This window comes from Scyliorhinus canicula, chromosome 5 (genome assembly GCF_902713615.1).
Source record: "Scyliorhinus canicula chromosome 5, sScyCan1.1, whole genome shotgun sequence".
Classification (NCBI taxonomy): Eukaryota; Metazoa; Chordata; class Chondrichthyes; order Carcharhiniformes; family Scyliorhinidae; genus Scyliorhinus; species Scyliorhinus canicula.
In genome coordinates, this window is record NC_052150.1 from 164516070 (window position 1) to 164536910 (window position 20841).

Genomic DNA, 20841 nt, shown 5'->3' on the forward strand with positions numbered 1-20841 from the left:
ATTCGGTAACCCTTGTCGCATACCAAATTCTCTGCGAAAATTGTGAAGGAGAAAAGGTTCAGGATTGACCTAGTAAACTTAAAACAAATGAAGGAGAGAAAGGAAATCTCCAAACTTGCTGCATGGATGTAGGATGTTTTTGTTTACAGTAAGAAATGGATGTGTGAAGAAATTGTTAACGGTCCTGGAGGAGAGGTGTCTCATATTGTCATGCTTTTTCTGGAATTAATTTGAGTTAATTTGCTTTGAAATTTTGGTTGTATTTACATACTACATTTGTTTTATTTAATGGGAAAGTAGGGAATCTGTTAATTGTAATAATTATATTCAATTGAATGCTGATAGTGGGCATTAACTGGAGAGTCACATGTGTTTCTATAGAAAGGAACAGACTGAATCTGTGGTTGGTGGACAAGGAGGTGCATGTTTGTAATGTGTATCTTTGCAAATATATGCTTATGAAAGTGTGCATTAAGTTTGGCTCCAGTTCTACCCTTTACCAACTGGCTTTCTGGGGTATAACATATTCATATGTCAAGCCTTGGACACCAGGCCTCAGCTTTTGGCTTTTCTCGCCTGTTATAATCCTTACAAGACCTATAGGGTAGAAGCAATTAGTCTCCCTGTAAGCCTCATTGAGTACAAGCTCACCCGCAGAGGGGCGGGGAGCCCGTGGGCACTCCAATTACCTTCAATATAAAAGCTGACCAGGTTTGGCACTGACTCTGTAATGATATATATATAATCTAAGGAGAGTAAAGGGCTAACAAGATGATGTTCATATCAACACTAAATAGCATCACTAAGTAGTCTGGGAAAAGCTGATGGAGAAGGATAGTGTAAGGTTGAGTAAGAGTGTTGGTTGTATTAGAGAGACATAATAGATTACTGTAACATAGATTCAATACTATTATTTGTTAGCTATTACTCAGTAGAGTGTGCAAACCATTTAAAATAGTGTAAAATAAACTAGCTTTGTTTTAAATACATAGCTTAATGTTCTTTGTAAACATTATGGGCGGGATTCTCCAACCCCCCGCCGGGTCTGAGAATCCCTGGGGGGGGCGGCATGAATCCCGCCACTCCGACGCCGGCTGCCGTAGTCTCCGGTGCTGGTTTTCGGGCGGGGTTTCCGCCGCGCCAGTCGGGGGCAATTGGCAGCGGCCCCCCGGCAATTCTCCGGGCCCCAATAGGCCGAGCGGCCATCATTTCCTGGCCAGTCCCGCTGCCGTGAAATGGACATGGTCCATCACGGCGGGACCTGGCTTGGAGGCCGGCTAGATGAGTCCTTGGGGGGGGGCACGGGGGGGAATCCATCCCCGGGGGGTGCCCCCATGGTGGCCTTGCCCGCAATCGGGGCCCACCGATCTGCGGGCGGGCCTGTGCCGTGGGGGCACACCTTCCTTCCGCTCAGGCCTCTGTAGGGCTCTGCCATGTCCGGCGTGGAGAAGAACCCCCCCTGCGCATGCGCAGGAAATATTTCGGCCGGTCTGCGCATGTGCGGAACCATGCCGGTGGTTCTGCGCATGCACCAACCCACACTGGCCCTTCAGCGCCGGTTGGCACGGCGCCAACCCCTCCACCGCCGGCCTAGCCCCCGGAAGTGCAGAGGATTCCGGTTGGCCCGACGCCAGAGTGGTTCGTGCCATTCTTGGCGCCGCCATCAGGCCATCCCGTCAATTCCGGGAGAATCCCGCCCTATGACTTTTGGCTATCCTGGAGAACAATATAAGGAACATTACAGACACCTCAGACCTGGCTGGGATCTGAAGAGTATTGTACATATTATTACTTTGTAATAAAACTAGTTTCTCTTTTTCTACTCGCCTTGGACTCATCTGTGGTCACCAAATCACCACTACTTGCACAGCCTCAATGTTTCACTTAATCAAAATTCTGAAGAAAGGCTGGTAACCAATGTAGTACTCAAAGTGCAATCAGGCAAGAGTGCTACACAGCTTTAAGTTGACATCCTCTGGCTTATATTGAAACGACCTGGCAATATAATTATGCTTTCTGTCCCTGTTGTGTATTACTGTCTGCAGTGATTTGTTATGTTAACTGGCATTTTGCTCAGTACTTCCCACACCCCAACATTGCTTCTCTAAGCAGGCTTTTTTCCGCTAGAATGTTGAGAATTTTGCAATGTTGTTCCAAACGTTTTAAAAACATAGGGATTTGTGACATGCTACAAATTAATTGCTTGCTCCAGAATTGGAAATGTAACAACATTACATAAAACGTGAACTTTGCAAATTCAGACCATAGGGTTCTTGGAGCAACTGTTGACTTGTGTATATTTTTTTAAAAACTATACCCAAAATGGTAGCTTTAAAGTTGAGGAAAGACTGAAGCTCAAGCTTAGGAAGTAGCAAAGAAAAACAAATTTTTCTTCATGACATGACTGTAGGCCAGAACGATTGGGAACGCATTGCCGTCACATTAACAGGAAGGACATACCACAGGGATTACATCCATACATATACCAGAGCGTTTATTAGTTGGTGTATTTCAAAATGATCAAAAGCACATAATTCATGGTGTGTCATTGAAACCAGAAAGAAAAATAAAGCATTCGGAACTGTCTGGGAATTTTTTTTTAAAACTGAACAGTGACAATATGGGTAATTTTATGAGAAATGAACTAAAAATAGTTTGGGTCGCTTTTTAAGAACAAGTGAACACATTATTCCTTCTAAGAAATTGCTTTATTTGTTTTCTGAAGATGGCAAGATGGATGGAAAAATGTTTTCTCCATCTGCTGAGTCTGATTTTAATTAGCTGGAAATAGAAAAGAAAATGTAATTCCCCTCACAGTTTTCGCCTGAAATTTGTGACTAATTTAGTTATCGTTTTTAACTGTAATATTAGTTGTGATGATCTGTATTATTTCTTTATGTGATGGAACCCATTTGAGGTCTGTCCTTATTTTGTGATATATTTTTCCCCTTTCTTTTGAAGCATTTATCTTTTCCTTTGCTTCTCGCACGCTTTACTTTTATTTTCATGTTGCTTTAAAGTGTAAGACTGTGGTTGACCTCTGCAGCTTCACCACAATATTGAGCCATTGTGTTCTTGCAATAGGGTGTCACGTCCTGAGCAAATCTTTCTGCCCATCACTGACTGGAAGATTAAAGAAAGACTTCAAAATGAGGAGCACATTGGACCAGTAGTTCAGCATGTTTATGAAGTGAGTTTTAAAAAAAAATGTTTCTTATATTCATTTGATAGATAGTTGAATGATTAATTGTAAAGTCATGGAATAGAATATATGGTGACAGAAGACAGGCTTTTCAGTTTTAAATCTGTGGAACACATGAACATATGCGTCACACATGATAAATGATTCATTGCAGGTTCTATAGTGTAAATTTTCTTTATTGGTGATCACTAAGAAACAATCATGGTGCAATTGGAAAAGAAAGTCAGTCACAATTAGTTTCCCCCTTGGAAATTCACTGCTGCGATGAATATTCATGAATTTAATTATTTTTCATTCAGTCCGTGCAATGAAAGCACTCAAAGAAAAGCAAAATACCACAGGTGCTGAAAATCTGAAATGAAAACAGAAAATGTTGCTGAGTTTTCTGTTTTTATTGCAATTAAAATAATTGTGATACAAACAAGAAAGATATACTTTGAAGATAATTTAACATCAAGGGAGATGTATATCAGAAAATCACACAAATAGGGCGGGATTCTCAGGCCGCATCCGCCCAGCGGCCGGAGAATCCCCCCCGAGGACAATGGACTACCCCATTGTCCGCATCTCGCCCGTGGTGGTCTAGTGGGCGGGCGGGGCGGAAGAATCCAGCCCATAGATGCTTATTTTGATAATTTTTAAAAAAATTTAGATTACCCAATTAATTTTTTCAATTAAAGGGCATTTTAGCATGGCCAATCCACCTACCCTGCACATTTTATGGGTTGTGGGGGTGAAACCCACGCAAACACGGGGTGAATGTGCAAACTCCACACAGACAGTGACCCAGAGTCGGGATCGAACCTGGGACCTCAGCGCCGTGAGGCAGCAGTGCTACTCACTGCACCACTGTGCTGCCCTTGTTTTGGTATTTTTTGATCAATTTTCCACACTAAAAATATTGAGTCAGGAGCAAATTTTAAGCATCATTTTAAAAAGAACTTTTAATTCCAAGGTGTCTTTCTGCAGGTTTTGTTTAAAGTGAAGCAAGATGTTTTAAAGTCTCATGACCTAAATTTTGATGCTATTTCCCCATAGTCTATAAATAATAAACAATTAATTTGCTTATTTTAATATCAATATACATCTCACACCCGTTATGTAGGGACATCTTTGGTCTTTTCTGGCTATGTAAGCAGGTGGATAAAAGTGAGAAATTAAGTCAATCAGTCAGGTCTTCCAGTAGAATGCTACGAAAACTGTTGACAAGGCACAAAAGTTTCACATACAGGGGAGTAGTTGGGGGCTACTTTCCTTAAGGCAAGTAAGATTGCTCAATAACATGGGGTGATGGGGTCCTTCCTGTTTATTTCCTTTGTTTCCCATCCTTTTATTTTGTGGACCCAAAGTTAGGATGTGCCTTTAGGGGCCTCACGGTAGCATGGTGGTTAGCATCAATGCTTCACAGCTCCAGGGTCCCAGGTTCGATTCCCGGCTGGGTCACTGTCTGTGTGGAGTCTGCACGTCCTCCCCGTGTGTGCGTGGGTTTCCTCCGGGTGCTCCGGTTTCCTCCCACAGTCCAAAGATGTGCGGGTTAGGTGGATTGACCATGCTAAATTGCCCGTAGTGTAAGGTTAATGGGGGGATTGTTGGGTTACGGGTATACAGGTTACGTGGGTTTAAGTAGGGTGATCATTGCTCGGCACAACATCGAGGGCCGAAGGGCCTGTTCTGTGCTGTACTGTTCTATGTTCTATGTTCTATTTAAGCAGAAGAGTCAGGGTGTAATTTGATGGTTAAAAGAAAGAGTCCTGTTTTGGGCATTTAGCGGGGTGTTTGGTGCCGAGAACATCCCCGGTATTAAACATGACTCTTTTTTTGGGGTCTTGGCGAGGAACACCCTACCAAGGCCACACTTAGCTTCATTTTTAAATGTCGCCCAATCTCTCGACCCCCCCCCCCCCCCCAACAGTGGCTTCTGGACCCCCCAACACCCCAACTTACCAATTAGGGGGTCCTTGATCCACTGTTACCTCACCGCATAAGACAGGGCACCCCAGGCCAGATTCCCGACATGACACCAGAGTAGCTTGGCATTGCCAGCTTGGCAATACCTCTGCCAACCTGGCAGTGCTACTTAGGCACACTGGTAGTGCTGGGGTGGCACTGTCAGGGTGCCCAGATGGCGGTGTCAAGGTGCCAGGTTGGCAGTGCCCAGGTGGCATCGCAGGTTCCAGGGTACCACCCTGCCCAGACTCTTCAGCACCGAGTGGATCTGAGGAGCCAGTTTTTGAAGGAGTCAGATCGATTGGTTAACTGTCTACCAGTAGGTTGGCCAGGGACAGTGTTCTGCCTGACAACAGTCAGCGATTGGTTCCTGTGTAATGCTTTCTGAGAGAACTAGGCAGAAATGTTTAGACCTTGGAAATGGAAAGAACACTCTCTCTCTCTCTTTCTCTCTCTCTCCCTGCTTGCGAAAGTGAAAGAACTGTTTTATTGTTCTGAAAGCAGTGAGTACCGTTTTGCTGTAAACCTGAAATGATGCTGAGTCGGCAGAGAAGGTAGACAACCTTACCAGAGAAACTCATCTCAAGCCTGGATGGAAGGAAGTACCAATCGATAGCCTGATCCTCAGAAAGACATTGATTAGAAGTCATCCCAAAGCATCAAAGATCCCTAACCTTTTATTTTATGAATATTTTCTTTCCCTTTCCACCACCCTATCCCCTCTGTTGTTTGTCTGTGTGTATACGGTGGCCCTGAACATTTATGCCACGGGGTCATTCCAGTTGCCGAGTGGGGACCTGTCCGGCATCTCGCAGGCACGATCCATGCAGTGACAGACGCACTGTTTGCCATTGTGGACCGCTATATTAAGTTCCCTGTGGACCGCGCCCACCAGGATGCCCAGGCAGCGGGATTCGCTGCCGTGGCCAGGATGCCCATAGTCCAGGGGGCGATCGTTGGGATGCACGTCGCCGTGAGGCCACCTGCGGATAACAGGGCCGTGTTCACGAACAGGAAGAGGACCTACTCCATGAACGTGCAGGTGGTCTGTGACCACCGTATGATGATCCTGCACGTCTGCTCCAGTACCCGGGCAGTGTACATGACTCATACGTAGTGGCGCAATCTTTCAACCCCACCATATTCGAGGGACGCGCCCCCCACCCAGCTGAGGGGCTGGTTGCTGGGCGACAGGGGTTACCCGTTGCGGTCGTGGCTGATGACGCCTATATGGAGGCCACAGGCTGACGCAGAGAACCGTTACAATGATGCCCATGCAGTGACCAGGGGTGTGATAGAGAGGTGCTTTGGGCTGCTGAAGATGCGTTTCCGGTGCCTGGACCGCTCTGGAGGGGCCCTCCAGTACCCTTCAGATCGGGTTGGCCACATCGTTGTGGTCTGCTGTGTCCTGCAAAACATAGCCCAGCAGAGGGCCAATGTGCCGCAGGCAGAGGAGGGGAAGGAGCAACAAGTTGAGGCGCAGACCTCACCAGATGAGGAGGATGGGGGCAATGGTCAGGACAGACAGGCTGGACATGGAAGCGAGGCCAGCGGGCAAGGGACAGGCTGATAGCCGCCTGGTTCACAGACTAGGGGGATGTTGGAATCGCCGAGTATGGGCACAGACTGCACACTACGGCACCAGCCTACCACCGTCACCCCACCCACCCACCAACCATCCTCCCCCACCCACCGAACACCAAACACCCTCACCCCACCCACCCACCAGCAACCACCCTCACCCCACCCATCAAAACACCAAACACCCTCATCCCAACCACCGAATGCCACCACCCTCACCCCACCCGCATGCACACCACCACACCATCCACCTGCGGCACAATGGGCAGGGCTCACACGGTCGCCGGTGGAAGCGTGTCTATTGCAGGCCACAGAGGATGATGACAACCCTGCGATGAGCTCCTGGCTCTACATCGTTGGACAATGTCTGACTCATGGCCACAGTACCACCCTCCAAGCCGACCATCCCTGCATGCGGCCGTGACACTGCAGCGCATGGTCACGTCGTCTGCCCGGGGGATGGCAAGGGCGATCCGGGGGGAGGGGGGGGGGGCACACTCACCTGAGGCCGACGTTCTCACACACACACTGGCGCTCACCTCACACCACACCCCCGCATGCATCGGACAGAGCACAAAGGCAGCTTCTGTAGGTGTGAAAGGATTTTAATAATAAACAGTTCATACACGTGGCCTAGCCCCTATAACTAATCTGTGCACTGCACCCGTGCCAACTTACTCAGTGTCTAATTTACTGGCTTTACGCGCCCTATGACTCCACCTAGATGATACAGCAGAACTGGAGGTGGACTCCTGTGATTCCTGCCCTGTGACTCGGGATTCCTTTGGCGGCCGTTTCCTGGGACGGCCCGACCTAGATGGGCCAGGCTGCGGCTCGGGCGACTGGTATGGCGAGCTGCCAGCCTGTCCTGCCCGTTGCCCACCAGATGCACCTGGGACAGAGAGGGGGGGGGGGGGGAGTGCGAGGTGTCACGGTGTTCTGTGACCTCCCCTACAGGGTGACCCGGAACGGGCCCCAGCACCTCCTCCTCCTTCGGGGTGCGGATGGCCGCCGGGCTTCTACATGGGTCGGGGATGTGAACAGACCGAGCATCCGACGCCCCTCCGAAACCTGGTGCTGCCAGTCCTGGGGGCCCACCCTGGTATCAACAAGGGTCTGCAAGTTTGCAGCTATGGAGCTCAGGGAGTTGGCCAACCCTGTCTGTGTCTGGGCGATGCCAGCCAGCACCAAGGCAAAGGCGCCAATGCCCCCAGCGATGGCCTGCTGAGACTGGGCCACTGCGTTGAGAGCCTCTGCAATCTGCTGCTGGCTCTGGCTCATGCACGGAAAGCCCCAGGCCTTGCACACTGCAACCCATGTCTGACACCGTCGCACCCATTGCCTCCACCGTGGATGCCACCCGTTCGGTTTCGGCCTGGGTGGCACGCATGACCAGCACCACTCCCTGCTCCTGCACACGGGTGGACTCCTCCACCTGTGCCTGCAGCCGTCACAAGCTGGCCGTCATCCCCTTCGAGCATCCCTTGATCCGTGACTACATTGGGTCTATGGGTGGGTGTGGTAATTCCAGGAACCCGGGACCTGTCTGGGCGGCAGATGGTTGCCTGCGCAGGGCTGCCCTCCGGCCGCCCGGCCCCTCGGCTGCTCCTGCCTCCACTTGCTGTACCGGGATGGCTGTGTTGTGCGCACCAGTTAGTGTCCCAGATGTCTCATTGCTAAAGTGCTCAACCGAGGTGAATGGCTCTGCGATGGTGGAGGGTGGAGGACATAGCAGTGGCGTAGTGTCGTGCTCCTCATCTGACCCAAAGTCCAGGGTTTGCTGGAATGGTGACTCCTGTCCATCCGTCCCCTGTGTGTGGGTGTCGTGTGCATCAGTGTCCTGTGTGTTAGGGTCCTGTGTGTTAGGGTCCTGTGTGTTAGGGTTCTGTGCGTCAGTGTCCTGGGCGTCAGTGCCCTGTGCGTCAGTGTCCTGGACGCCGGAGTGTTTCGCGCCTTTTTGGCGCCGGCGTCGGGACATCGCGCCAATTCACGGAGAATCCCGCCCCTGGTGACTGCATTTTATTGGGCTCAACCAAGGACCTCGGATATTTATATAAAACCTAATTTCACCTGCATTACGACTCCAGGTCAGGCTGGAATTGACTGCGTACTAGTCCAGGATTTTGTGATACGGTGGAAGTATAGTGTGTCAATATTGTGCATTATTATGCAAAGACAAACTTTAATGTTTCGACACAATCACAATTGTTGCTTTGTATGTTCATTGGCAATAGAATGTAAAATATGTTTCTTCATAAAGTAGCTTAGTGATTCATATTCAGTTCAGTCTTCTCAAATGTTTACTTGGTTCAGCTTCAAAGAGCTTGAAGGCATACATGCACAAAGGCAACAAGTATCTAGTTCCAATCAAAAGAGTTGTTGCATCTGTGTGTTACACAAGTATATAGTTAGATATTGGGAAGTTCAAGCTGCTTATAAAAGTGACTACCGCCACTGTGCCTGAGAGAGTATTTAAGGAGAAACCCGACCCCCCGTCGGGTTGGAGAATCGCGCCACGCCACCCCGATGTCGGGACGCGATTCTCCGCAGAGCGCCATTGGGGCTGGTGTGGTCGGCATGGGGTATGCGCTGACTCTCCGGCATGGGCCGGCGTGCCGATTCTCCGGCCCGGATGGGTCGAGCGGCCGTCATCAAAAAGCCGAGTCCCGCCGGCCCCATTCTAACATCCTCTGAGCCGGCGGGACCTCGGCGTTGAAGGGGCCGGGGCGGCCTTGGGGGGGGGGGGGGGGGTCCGACGCCGGGGGGATCGTCCGTAGTGGCCTGGCCCGCGGATCGGGGCCGGCCTCTCTGTCCCCCAACCTCCTTTTCTCCACGCCGGCTCCTGTAGCCCTGCGCCATTTGGCATAGGGGCCGGTGCGGGGAAGAAGGCCACTGCGCATGTGCGAGTTGGCGCCGGCCCAACTGCGCATGCACGGACCCTGCGGCGCTGGGTTCAGGCCGGGATTGGCAGCTGGAGTGGCGTGGGCCGCTCCAGCGCCATGCTACCTCACTGTGGGTCGCAGAATTGGGTCCCAGAATGGGCGGCGGTGTAAAATACTCCTGTTTTTCCGCCAGCGTCGGCCCTTAGCCGCCCGATGGGAGAATCCCACCCAGGGAAAGTTGTAACATTGGGAAGAGAGTTACTCCAAGCTGTTTGTTGCATATCCTGGTGCTTGAAGACAAAGTGGCACCGGCAGCTACGGGAGCATTTTATCCATGCAACTAGAGATGATGGAAGGGTAGGAAGAGATGAAAGTCATAAATACATTTTGAAAATGTACTAGTTATGAATATTATTGGTATGCGCCACATATTAACTTTTGGCCAAGAAACAATGAATATGTGGCACTTATTCAACATCAATCAATATCATCTAATGGATTAATTGTATATTTGAACTTTCAATGTGAAGTTGGATTTCCTGTTCAGTCTATCTTAATTTAGGAATCCTTCAGAATATTACACATATAAGCTTTTTGGGATGACATTACTTCACTGCTGTGTAAAAAACAGTCACGTTGGCCATCTCTAATGTATGTTATTGACATCCTGCTATTAAGTGTTAAGAGGAAGGCATGTAATGTTATCTATTTTTAAAACATTTTTTCAGCTACACAACAGTGGGCCGAGTGCAATCAGTGCTGCAGTCATGGAAGTGCATTGGCCGAGTAATTACCGAGATGAATATCTGCTGTACATCTTGCAGCTAAAGACAAATGGACCTTTGCACTGCCACACGAATGCTACAATTAATCCTCTACAGTTAGAGGTAGGTATCATTTTACTTGTTTCTGTGAAGGACTGTGAGATGAAATCAAGCACTCTGTGCTCAGATAGAAAGTCTCTCCACTGTAATGAAAAAGCTGGAAGTCATGCCCCTGAACACAGCCCCCACCATTTTTGTAGGGAGGGAAGGGGACAAGTTATGGTTTCCAATCCCTGATTCACAGAAGAAACTGCACATATTCAGTCTGATCTGACTTTTGTTAGTGGGATTTCCAAAACATGACCTGTGCACTTTAAACTTAGCAGAAGAATGTCTAAACTTACTAGAATTACTTGGAATGGTGGGGTGCCTTCTGGAGAACTGGGGTAACCTTTTGGAAAGGTCCAGGGTATCTATAGGAGAGGTCATGTGCCCTTTGAGAAGGATAAGGTATCCTTTGGGATTGTTAAAAGTAGACACGAATGTGTGTACAAAGTACATATACTCACCGGAACTGTCAAGCTCATTAAAGCTGTCAAATGGTGTGATCAAACAGTCAAGGCTGTTAAATATCCTGCCCTTTAAATATCTGAAAAAACTGCCTGGAACGTTAAATAAACACAGCGCTTGCTACTTCACTCTTGTCTGTTGACATAAGCCAGAGGCTTATCATTATAGGATTAATGCTGCTGGACTGATTTCACAACCTATCATTGTCACAGTGGTGTGCCTGTCAGTCCACAGTTTGATTACCAGCCACAAGTGCTTATAAATTCTTTGAAGTGGAATATGATTATGAATAGAAATGTTTGTTTTTATTAAAGATTAAATGAAGTTAAATGTAGTGAATGGGTTTTTATCAATGAGAGTTTCTTAAATAGCAAATTCATCAGTTGATGCCTAAGAATTTTATTCAATCTCAGCTTGGGTCCCGAAGTCTGCTCATGATGGATGTTGGGTAAGTTGGCATGGAAGATATATGGACAAACCTGGTGTGTGGAATGCATGGGCTAGTTCAAGTTGGCACTAAATTGACATTGGGGCTATAAAGGGCCATTGGGGTGGATACACGGGCATAGATTTGCATGGAGGGTATGAGGAACCATGGGGTTGATGGGGGGGGCATGATTTTGCATGAGTTAGCATGGATGGGAAGTGGGGAGCTATGAGAGTTGAGGGCTGTTTTATGTTGGGGGTTTTTTCCACAGTGCCGGGTCACCACGGTGGGTCTTTTATCCTAGCCCGCCTTTACACCCAACAGCCCTTGTGCTGTTTCCAAACTGTTTCTGGGGGTGACGGTCCCGAATCCCATTTCACTCCGCGCCCCCAGATCAAAAATCTGACCATCTGGGGCACTTTTTCCAGGCTTGGCATTGCGGAACCGAGAATTGTCCCAACGTTTTGCTCCCAACTCGGAAGTGAAAATTCAGGCCAACATCATCTCAAGTGAAAATGAATGAGAAATATAAATATGTATGGGATTTGAATATTGGAAAAATGGCAACTGCAACAAATCCAACAGATTAATAAGATTTTAAATATAATATATATATATATCTCGATAAGCACACACTTGCCTTGAGAGATGAAGGGGAATTGTTTTTCCATCTGTACCAGCAGGAGTTCGTGCAGTCTCGACTGGACTGGGAAATGTAGATTGTATGGTCAGTGCAGATTTATTCTTGTAGCACGTTTAACAGGATATAAATCATGTTAAATTGATTAGATACTGTTCATAATACATTTTACATACTTATCATGTAACATGGTAGAATGCAGAAATAATATATAGGTTCATTGGTGAAGATATTTTTCAGATTTGAGACATGGTAAAAGAGCAAGGGAACCAGATGGCTTTTTGCCCAACTTAACTTGTGTTGTTATTATTACCAGCTACACTGTCATTACTTTCTTTCTAATTCTCACAGTAAGGCAAGTTGGGTAATTTCCTGTTTTACTGCATAAAAATATAACCTGACTGATAATGCTGACAATGAATTAATAACCTGTTAGTGTTTAAATGAATAAGTGTCCAATTTTCAGGTTACAACATGAATGTTGCTAGAAAATAAAAATGAAAAAAAGATGTTCATCTGCTTAACCACACAAGCAATGATGCTTAACTTTTTCTTAAGATAACATGGTTAAAAAGTGACTAGTTGCTGAGGTCAATTTCTGTCTTGACCATCTGGGTGTAAAGAATCTCCTGGGGAAAAGTGCAGAGAGGTGAATCAGACGAGGGTTGCATATCCATAACAAGGTCTGCCTGATAATACTCCTTTCTGAGTCTTTCCCAGATTATGTTTATAACAACAGTAACTTGTATTTATAGTGTCTTTAACATGCCAAGGTGTCACCAAACCACAGAAGGCGATATTAAGACCAAAATGGTTTTTAAAAGAGTGATTTAAAGGAGAGAAGCAAGTTAGAGAGCTTGAGAGCTTTAGGGAAGGAACTTCAGAGCTTGGTGTCCAGGCAATTGAATGCATGACTGCCAATGATGAAGTCATTAAAATTGGAGGTGTAGAAGAGGCCAGAATTATTGGACAGTGTTATGTGATAGAAAAATATCATTGAAACAGATAAAAAGAATCTAAAGTACAGTTCTGTTCCCAGCCCTGTTATATAGTGCAGAAATGCTCCTCACCCTCCACCACCAAGGAAATGCTCATAAAGTATATGTGTTGGCCATTTTTGATTTCAATATGTTATAGATTGATCTGCATTTAACCTCATCTCCTACCCACATACATATTTTGTCTGGTTCATTTTATGGGTCCTCAAAGATGTCTCCTTAGATTGAATGGACCTTCCAGATATAAATGAGAAGTAATGAAGATGGTGTACCCAATACTTATTCCTACCCCACCCTCACCACCCCAACTAACCTCTGTAGCAAATGTGCATTGTTTGCTATCCTTCTGACAATTTTGTTTCTACTCCTAACTTTTATCCTGAAACCTTATCAATTTAAATTTAACTCACTTTTCCTTTCAAACAAAAAATGCCCAATCTTGTAAATACTCACTTAACAAGGGAAAACTGGCCACCTCTGGGATGCTTTCCGTGCCACCTCGTGGCCTGGTTCAAAGCAGTATTGGCAGAAGCTTGGGAATAAGTTATTCATGCGTGTTTTCATTCAGTCTAAAAGTAGCATGGAGGGAACAAGTGACTCAGGATAATTCTCGTCAGGTTTTTCTTAACCTTGTTTTTTAATCTCCCGCAACAATGCAAGTTAGATCATCAACCTTACAGTTTGGGGTCTCACTAGCTCAAACTATTTGCCACTCTGTAACATATACGTTGGTATTACAATGCTATAAACTACATTTACTTTCCACAAGTTTAATACCTCCTTCCGAATCCTTGGGTATCTCCAGCCAAACTGGCAGGCAGTTAATATTTGCTAATGTTAATTGTTAAGTGAGAAAATGTGAGGCTGTATGGCGAACAAGAACAAGAAGGCCATGACTACTTCAAATCATCCCAGGTGTATCCTCGTGACCATTGCAGACCTATCGGTCTAAAGGTTCTAGAGGCAGATCCTTGCTCCACCTTTCAATAGGCTCTGATGCCATTCCCAATGAGTGATTGTGAGAATAATGAGCTGGGGGGATAGAGTACTTCCAACTTATTTCAGAATACACATCTATGAACAGATAGAAACAGGATTAGGCCATTAGGCCCATCATGGCTGATCTTTTACCCTGAACTCCATCTTCCCACAACATCCTACATCCCTCGATTCTCTTTGTATCCAATAATCTATCAGCCTCTCTCTTGAGTATGCTCAAAGCCAAATATCCACTGCTCCCTGGGGTACATAATTCCAATAATCCACAAACCTTTTGAGCGATATTCCAGTTTGAGAATCCCCAGCCAGGGGAAACATCCTCCCAGCATTTACCCTGTCAAGCACTGAAAGATTTTACCTGTTTTGATGAAACATTGAGTGCCTGCTGCTTGTGCTGCAATGGAACTGCAACATTGACAATTAAATACTGCCTCATGGTAGTGTCTACAGTCTGTGAATGGAGTTAGAATCACTTTTAAGATGGGAAGATTAGAATCCAAGCTCTGCGCCAATCTCTGTGCCAGGTTATTTCCAGTATTTTTGTTTGTTTGTAATCTATGTTCATCTGTTTTTCTGTAGTTTTGTACACATTCGCGTTATTTTTTTGTCCCTTTTCAGTCCAAGGCCTCAATGAAAATGAAGTGTAAACAATATAACCTCTTCAGAACATTCAGTCATCACTGAAGAATCTGAAACATTTGCAATCAATTAAAATTATTTCAGCAGCATCATCAGTAAATACAAGCAGCTTTTGGACATTTGGTCATTACACACTAGAACGCATTTAGCTGGAAAATGTTTAACTGCTTAAATACTGTAAAGACAATTTTAGCATTCAAGGATTTAATCTTAAATCATTTCTATAGTCACAAAAGTGAACTACAAACATCTGACACTATTATTTTAAATATGTATAATGAAAGAATTGTCACAGACGTTTATGACTTGGCTAGCACCTCTGATCGAAGGAATTTCCACCCGCCCCGGCAGTATGTCTTGTAGTGGTGGAGATAGCCTGGCAGTGGCTGGCGGCAGGATCCTCTAATTCACTGTTATCTTCCGCTCCCCCCACCCCCTCACACACACACGCATACACACGTAACACGCAGCTGGGGTTTTCCATCAGCGGGACCGCAAGATCCCTTCAGCGAGAACGACTGGAAAATTCCGGCCAATATATCTCTTGAACCAAACCATTCCAACTATCTTGAAAAAGCAAGGCTGAACCAGGTAAAAGAACAGAAGATATGTCCCACTACCAAAAAAATGTTAGCTATGTAGCAATCATCAAAGACCCCGGCAAAAATTAAAGAGTTACAAAACCATTTAGGATTCCACGGGAAATATAATAAAACTAGTGGAAACCGCAATCTTATCAGGTTTTTCTGATTGCCAATTGGGAACAATTATCTAAAGTTTAAACCAATAAAAACTTATATTACTGCTCCCAAAAACTGGGAAAATCTCTCACATTGTGAAGAACAAATGTGGCGCGATACAGAACCATTTATATTTTTCTGACTATGTCGCGCCCAGTGTTTCCTTGTCCGCTAAACTCTTCCCGGTAGTCACCCAGAAATTAGAAGGAATTTGAGCAGCCCAGAAAATAAATGTCGCGTGTGCACAGATATGAGAGTACAGCTTTACTGGATGGCCTGTGTATGTTCCTAGCAATTGTACTCTGAAGCAGTTCTGAACAACATCATAACCTTAGTCTTACGGATGACTTGTTAATCTGTAATGACCACATTTCCATTCCCAGGGTCCTCAGGCTAAACACTCTGAATTGCTTACACTTGGTATCAAATGCAAGGCTTGTGCCCATAATTCTGGTGGTTGGGTATTGCCAAAGCCACTGAAGGCACAATTTCCAATTTTATTACTTGCGCTATCCATAAACTACAAGGAACCATTGATGGTGTCTTCCAGCCAAACCTGACTGTGGGAGCAGCTCGTGATGGACCTTTCTGTCTTCACGGATAAAACCTGTCTCGTCATAATGGGCTATTAATCTCGGTGGATTGAGGTGAAATGGCAATGTGAGCCCACCTAAGTGGCAATTATTGCTATGCTCAAGGAAATTTTTGCCATGCATGGCATCACCAATTTGGCTGTCGCCGATAACAGCCCACAGTTTGCCAATGACCTTTTCAAATGTTTCATGGCGGCATATGGTTTCGTCCATATCACCAGCTCGCTCAGGTACCCTCAGTCCAATGGTGAGGCAGAAAGAGGGGTCCGTACTGTCAAATCCTTGTTGAAGAAAATTGACTACATTGACCTAGGTTTACTGAATTACCAGTCTACACCAGTGCAGAGCAGTCTGGCTCCCTCAGGACTCTTAATGGGTGGGTGATTATGTACACACCTCCTAAGTCTCCCACATACCCTACGTCCATGCTTTAAGGACACAGAGTTAGAAAAGGTGCAGTATCCTCAGATGGAGTCCTCCTGCACTGGCATCCACGGGCAGATGGCTTTAGAGAGTTGGATTGACTGCTCAGTAGACCAAGAACACAACCGACCAACTTATTAAACGGCTCATATGTCACTCAATAAGAAGACTCTTTTAAAGGAAAAGTGCTGTAGAGAAAGGAATTGGAGACAAGATATTGCGAAAGTTAATGGGCTGAATCTTCTGAGGAGAGGCAGCTGGCAGAGCATATCTGTTCTCAGAGTCCTTCCTCACACTCCACGGTTGTCAGGGGAAGCCAAGGTTGTCATTAACTAACACAGTGAAACGATTTGAGAAATTTAAACAGCTTTTCACTATGGTAGTAAATATGCGTGAGATCAGTGGGTTGCGTGGATAGAGTGGAAGAATGCCAGCTGGATAGGTAGAATTATGGGTACGATGGCAGGGTGGTATATGGTGAGGTGGGTAGGATGGCAGGGCAGTTAGCGCGCAAGCTGGAACAGGGTGCCAGGTGTAAGGGTGGGTAGGGTGTCATCTGGATAGGGTAGCAAGGTGGGGGGTAAGATGGTTGGTTGGCGAGGTCAGGGCTGGTCGGGTCAGGGAGGAGGATGGAGAAAGAGGGTCAATGGAGAGTCGGAGGATTGGGAGAGCCAGAGGGCCAGGTGGGACCAGAGAGTCGGGGAGCAGAATCATTGGCGATAAAAACAAATTACTGCGGATGCTGAAATCTGAAACCAAAGAGAAAATGCTGGAAAATCTACGATAATAAATGTTTTGTTCCAGAGTTGTTAATTAGCGGTTATTAACACTTGTCACACTAATAAAAGGGCACTTACACTTATAATGACAAGGCAATTTTAATGGGAAATTCATGAGGAAACAGCAACTTCCTAAAATATTTGGAGAGGTTAAAGAGGAGATGCTACTTTTGCAAAGCTAGCAGCAAAGAGAAGGAGCTGGGACAGCAACTTGTGAATATTTGCATTAAACTGTGCGCCAACCCCACACTGTAAAGTTTTACTGTGAATAATGGCAAGTGCCATTTGCCTTACTGTTATCTTGACAGAAATTTCTGGCATATTATGACTGTAAGGAAGGAATTTTTTATATGACTGACTTGGATCAGGAAGTGGAAGAGTGGGTTAGTAAGTTTGCCGATGACACAAATGGTGGGGGAGTTGTAGATAATGTTGAGGGTTGTTGCAAGTTACAGCAGGACATTGACAGGATGCAGAGCTGAGCTGAGAAGAGGCAGATGAAGTTCAACCTTGATAAATGTGAAGTGATTCATTTTGGAAGGTTGAATTTGATTGCTGAATACAGGGTTAAAGGCAGGATTCTTGGAAGTGTGGAGAATCAGAGGGATCTTGGGGTCCACGTACATAGATCCTTCATAGGTTTGTTAAGAAGGCGTATGGTATGTTGGCTTTCATTAACAGGGGGATTGAGTTTAAGAGCTGCGGGGTTTTGCTGCAGCTTTATAAAACTCTAGTTAGTCCGCACTTGGAATATTGTGTCCAGTTCTGGTTGCCTCATTATAGGAGAATGTGGATGCTTTGGAGAAGGTGCAGAGGAGATTTACCAGGATGCTTCCTGGACTGGAGGGCATGACTTATGAAGAAAGATTGAGGGAGCTAGGGCTTTTCTCACTGGAGCGAAGAGGCAGAGAGGTGACCTGATAGAGGTGTACAAGGTGATGAGAGACATGGAGAGTGGATAGCCAGAGACTTTTCCCCAGGGTGGAAATGGCTGTCACGAGGTGACATAATTTTAACGTGAATGGAGGAAGGTATAAGGGAGATGTCAGAGGTTGGTTCTTTGCACAGAGAGTGGTGGGTGTGTGGAATGCACTGCCAGCAGAGGTGGTGGAGTCAGAGTCATTGGGGACATTTAAATGACTCTTAGACAGGCACATGGACAGCAGTAAATTGAAGGGGTGTAGGTTAGGTTGATCTTAGATTAGGATAAATGGTTGGCACAACATCGTGGGCTGAAGGGCCTGTGCTGTACTGTTCTATGTTCTATGAAATCTTTTTCAAAAAGTTTTAGTGTTGCTTTGTCTTGACAGAAATGTAACGGATTGCATAGCAAAATACATTAACTTATTAAAGTGATGGATAGCATCAAGCTGGGCTGTAAGGTTGCTGTGTTTTCATGTTGCTAGATGCAATTAACTTGTGTGACAGTTTCAATGGACGGATTCAATTTACAGGAAGAATATGTCTTTACATCTAAAGACAGTGCATATGAAGGAGGTCAAGTTTCATGATTTCATGGTTTCAGTGGTGATCAGTCAAGCTATTCTCATGGTGTATAATTTTCTGGTTGTAGACTGTTGACCCGTCAGCTACTGGAGAACATATCAGCTTGAGGGAGCCTCCGACGACCACACATCACATCACAAGACGAGAAGTGAGGTTACCGCAGCCTCTAAAATATGAGCAGTCAAAAGTACTGGTAAGGAAAGGACAGTGCTGATGGTGAAAATTATCTTTATTGATCCTTTTAGAAAGTGACTATTCCTGCAGCTATTGTGCATTTCCATGTGGAAACTAAGTTTTAGTGTTGCAATTGCCCAACTGTCTAATAAAATGGCTTTTAATATGTATATTTGTAACATACTGCTCTCAAAAGTTTACAGGCAAGTTTTCCTTTTATTTTGACAAAACTGTGGCATGTCTTCAGAGTGGCACATTTTTTGTCTGTCAAGTTGCACCTTTGCCGTTACCAGTTTTCCTGTTTCTGGGTTGTTATGGTGCCCCCCCCCCCCCCCCCCCCCCAATCCACAATCCATCTAATTGTTAACAAAATACTTAATTCACTGATAAACTGTTAAACTTTCATAACTTCAGGAAGTAATGTTTGACTAATATTTTTTCTCCACTTTTCTTTTAAGTTAATCTTTGTGAATATTTTCTTATGTCCAGTTAAATATTTGACTTTCGAAGAATCCCTTCATCCAGTTTCAAAGGTTCATCAAACTGAGCTACTGAGGTATCCACAGAAGAGAAGTCTCTGTTTGCCCAATATGAAGAGTATATTTTTTCCCATTTCGGGATCACTTCACTTAAACAAGTCTTGGAAGCTTTGGCATGTATTAGCATGGTCAAGATACAAGGGCAGAGAAATTGGTGTGCACCACCAGCCTCCAATGCGAACAGGAGGCAGAGAACAATCACTGCGACTGATCGCAATATTAGGCACACCCTAAAACTGGGCCTCAGACTTCATTCACATGAAAGTAGCAAATTGTAGATACCTGCTGGTTGTCCGGCAGCTCACTGGAGAAGAGGATTTTTGTTTCAGGAATGGGAGGAGCTGCTGTGTACTTCCCAGTTCCCCATTCAGTTCTCTTTTAATACTTGTCTTGCTGGTGGTCATATTAAACAGTTCTTTTAAGAACCGTTGGCTATCCCACATGAAAGTCATGTTTTCCTGAATGCAGTGGCCCCAATGCTAGGCTCTCTACATTTGGACAGATCAATATTATAAAGAGAATCTAAAATATCCATTAGGCAAAGGCCCGGAATTCTCCGGTCATTGCGATTCACATTTCCCAACAGCCATGCATTCCAGCCTGTCAGCGTGGAGTGGCTTTAATGGGGAATCCCGTTGACAAGTGGTGGAAGACCAGAATCCCTGTGGCAGCGAACAGCGTAGCCAAGAAACACGCGGCTGGGAAACCGGAGAATCCAGTCCAAAGTACCGAATGCTTGTTTCAGCCTATGTCAAAAGGTTGAGTAGCGCAGTTATGGCACACAATGCGTCATCCTGACAGGCATGTTAAATGGCTCTTTTATGCCTGTAAGACTGCAATAGCACCATTTAATTTCAAGGTCAAGTTCATAAGAGAACTGCTGGGGTTCAAATAGCTGAAATTATTTGATCTCCCAGAACGATGCACTAATAAGCTTCCAGGCGTCAGCCTCACTTCTTTGATGGGCGAATCACTCCATCTTCATCAGGTTGTTGCCTTGTACTATTATGTGAAGCAGATTGTAAAGAATCCTAACAGCCAGTGACAGGCCCATCCTTCAGATTCCATTAGTGAACCACCATGGCCAGTCAATTATCCATCGTATTCCAGAGTACCACTGACTTCTCCATCGAATTAGCAAGCGAGCCCGGCTGTTATTTTGCAGCTTCTTTAACCCTAAAGAGATTGTCAAATTTCTGCTTTCATCGCCTAATTCTCACCACTATCTCTTTCAGCCTTTAAAATCCACTGACACATCAATTAAATGAAAGTGTACAAATTGAAGTCACATCCCTCCCCCAGAATATGAAAATAACTGACTGTTTATGCCCTTCATAGGTGTTTATGTCCTTCAGCAAGGGGTAAACCAAAACAAAGTGAAATTACTGACAGAAAAACAAATTATAGTCTATACAAAATAAACCTAAAGTTGACTCAA

The 20841-nt window shown here is 45.5% G+C and overlaps 1 protein-coding gene across 1 annotated transcript in view; it reads left to right on the forward strand.

The window, feature by feature from the left end:
- itga8 (integrin, alpha 8) overlaps nucleotides 1–20841 on the forward strand; it is a 253980-nt gene that overhangs the window by 197607 nt on the left and 35532 nt on the right. The window contains exons 24-26 of the mRNA XM_038797951.1: nucleotides 3085–3190; nucleotides 10341–10499; nucleotides 18758–18883. Coding sequence (XP_038653879.1) covers nucleotides 3085–3190; nucleotides 10341–10499; nucleotides 18758–18883 — 391 coding nt within the window. The remainder of the gene's footprint in view (nucleotides 1–3084; nucleotides 3191–10340; nucleotides 10500–18757; nucleotides 18884–20841) is intronic.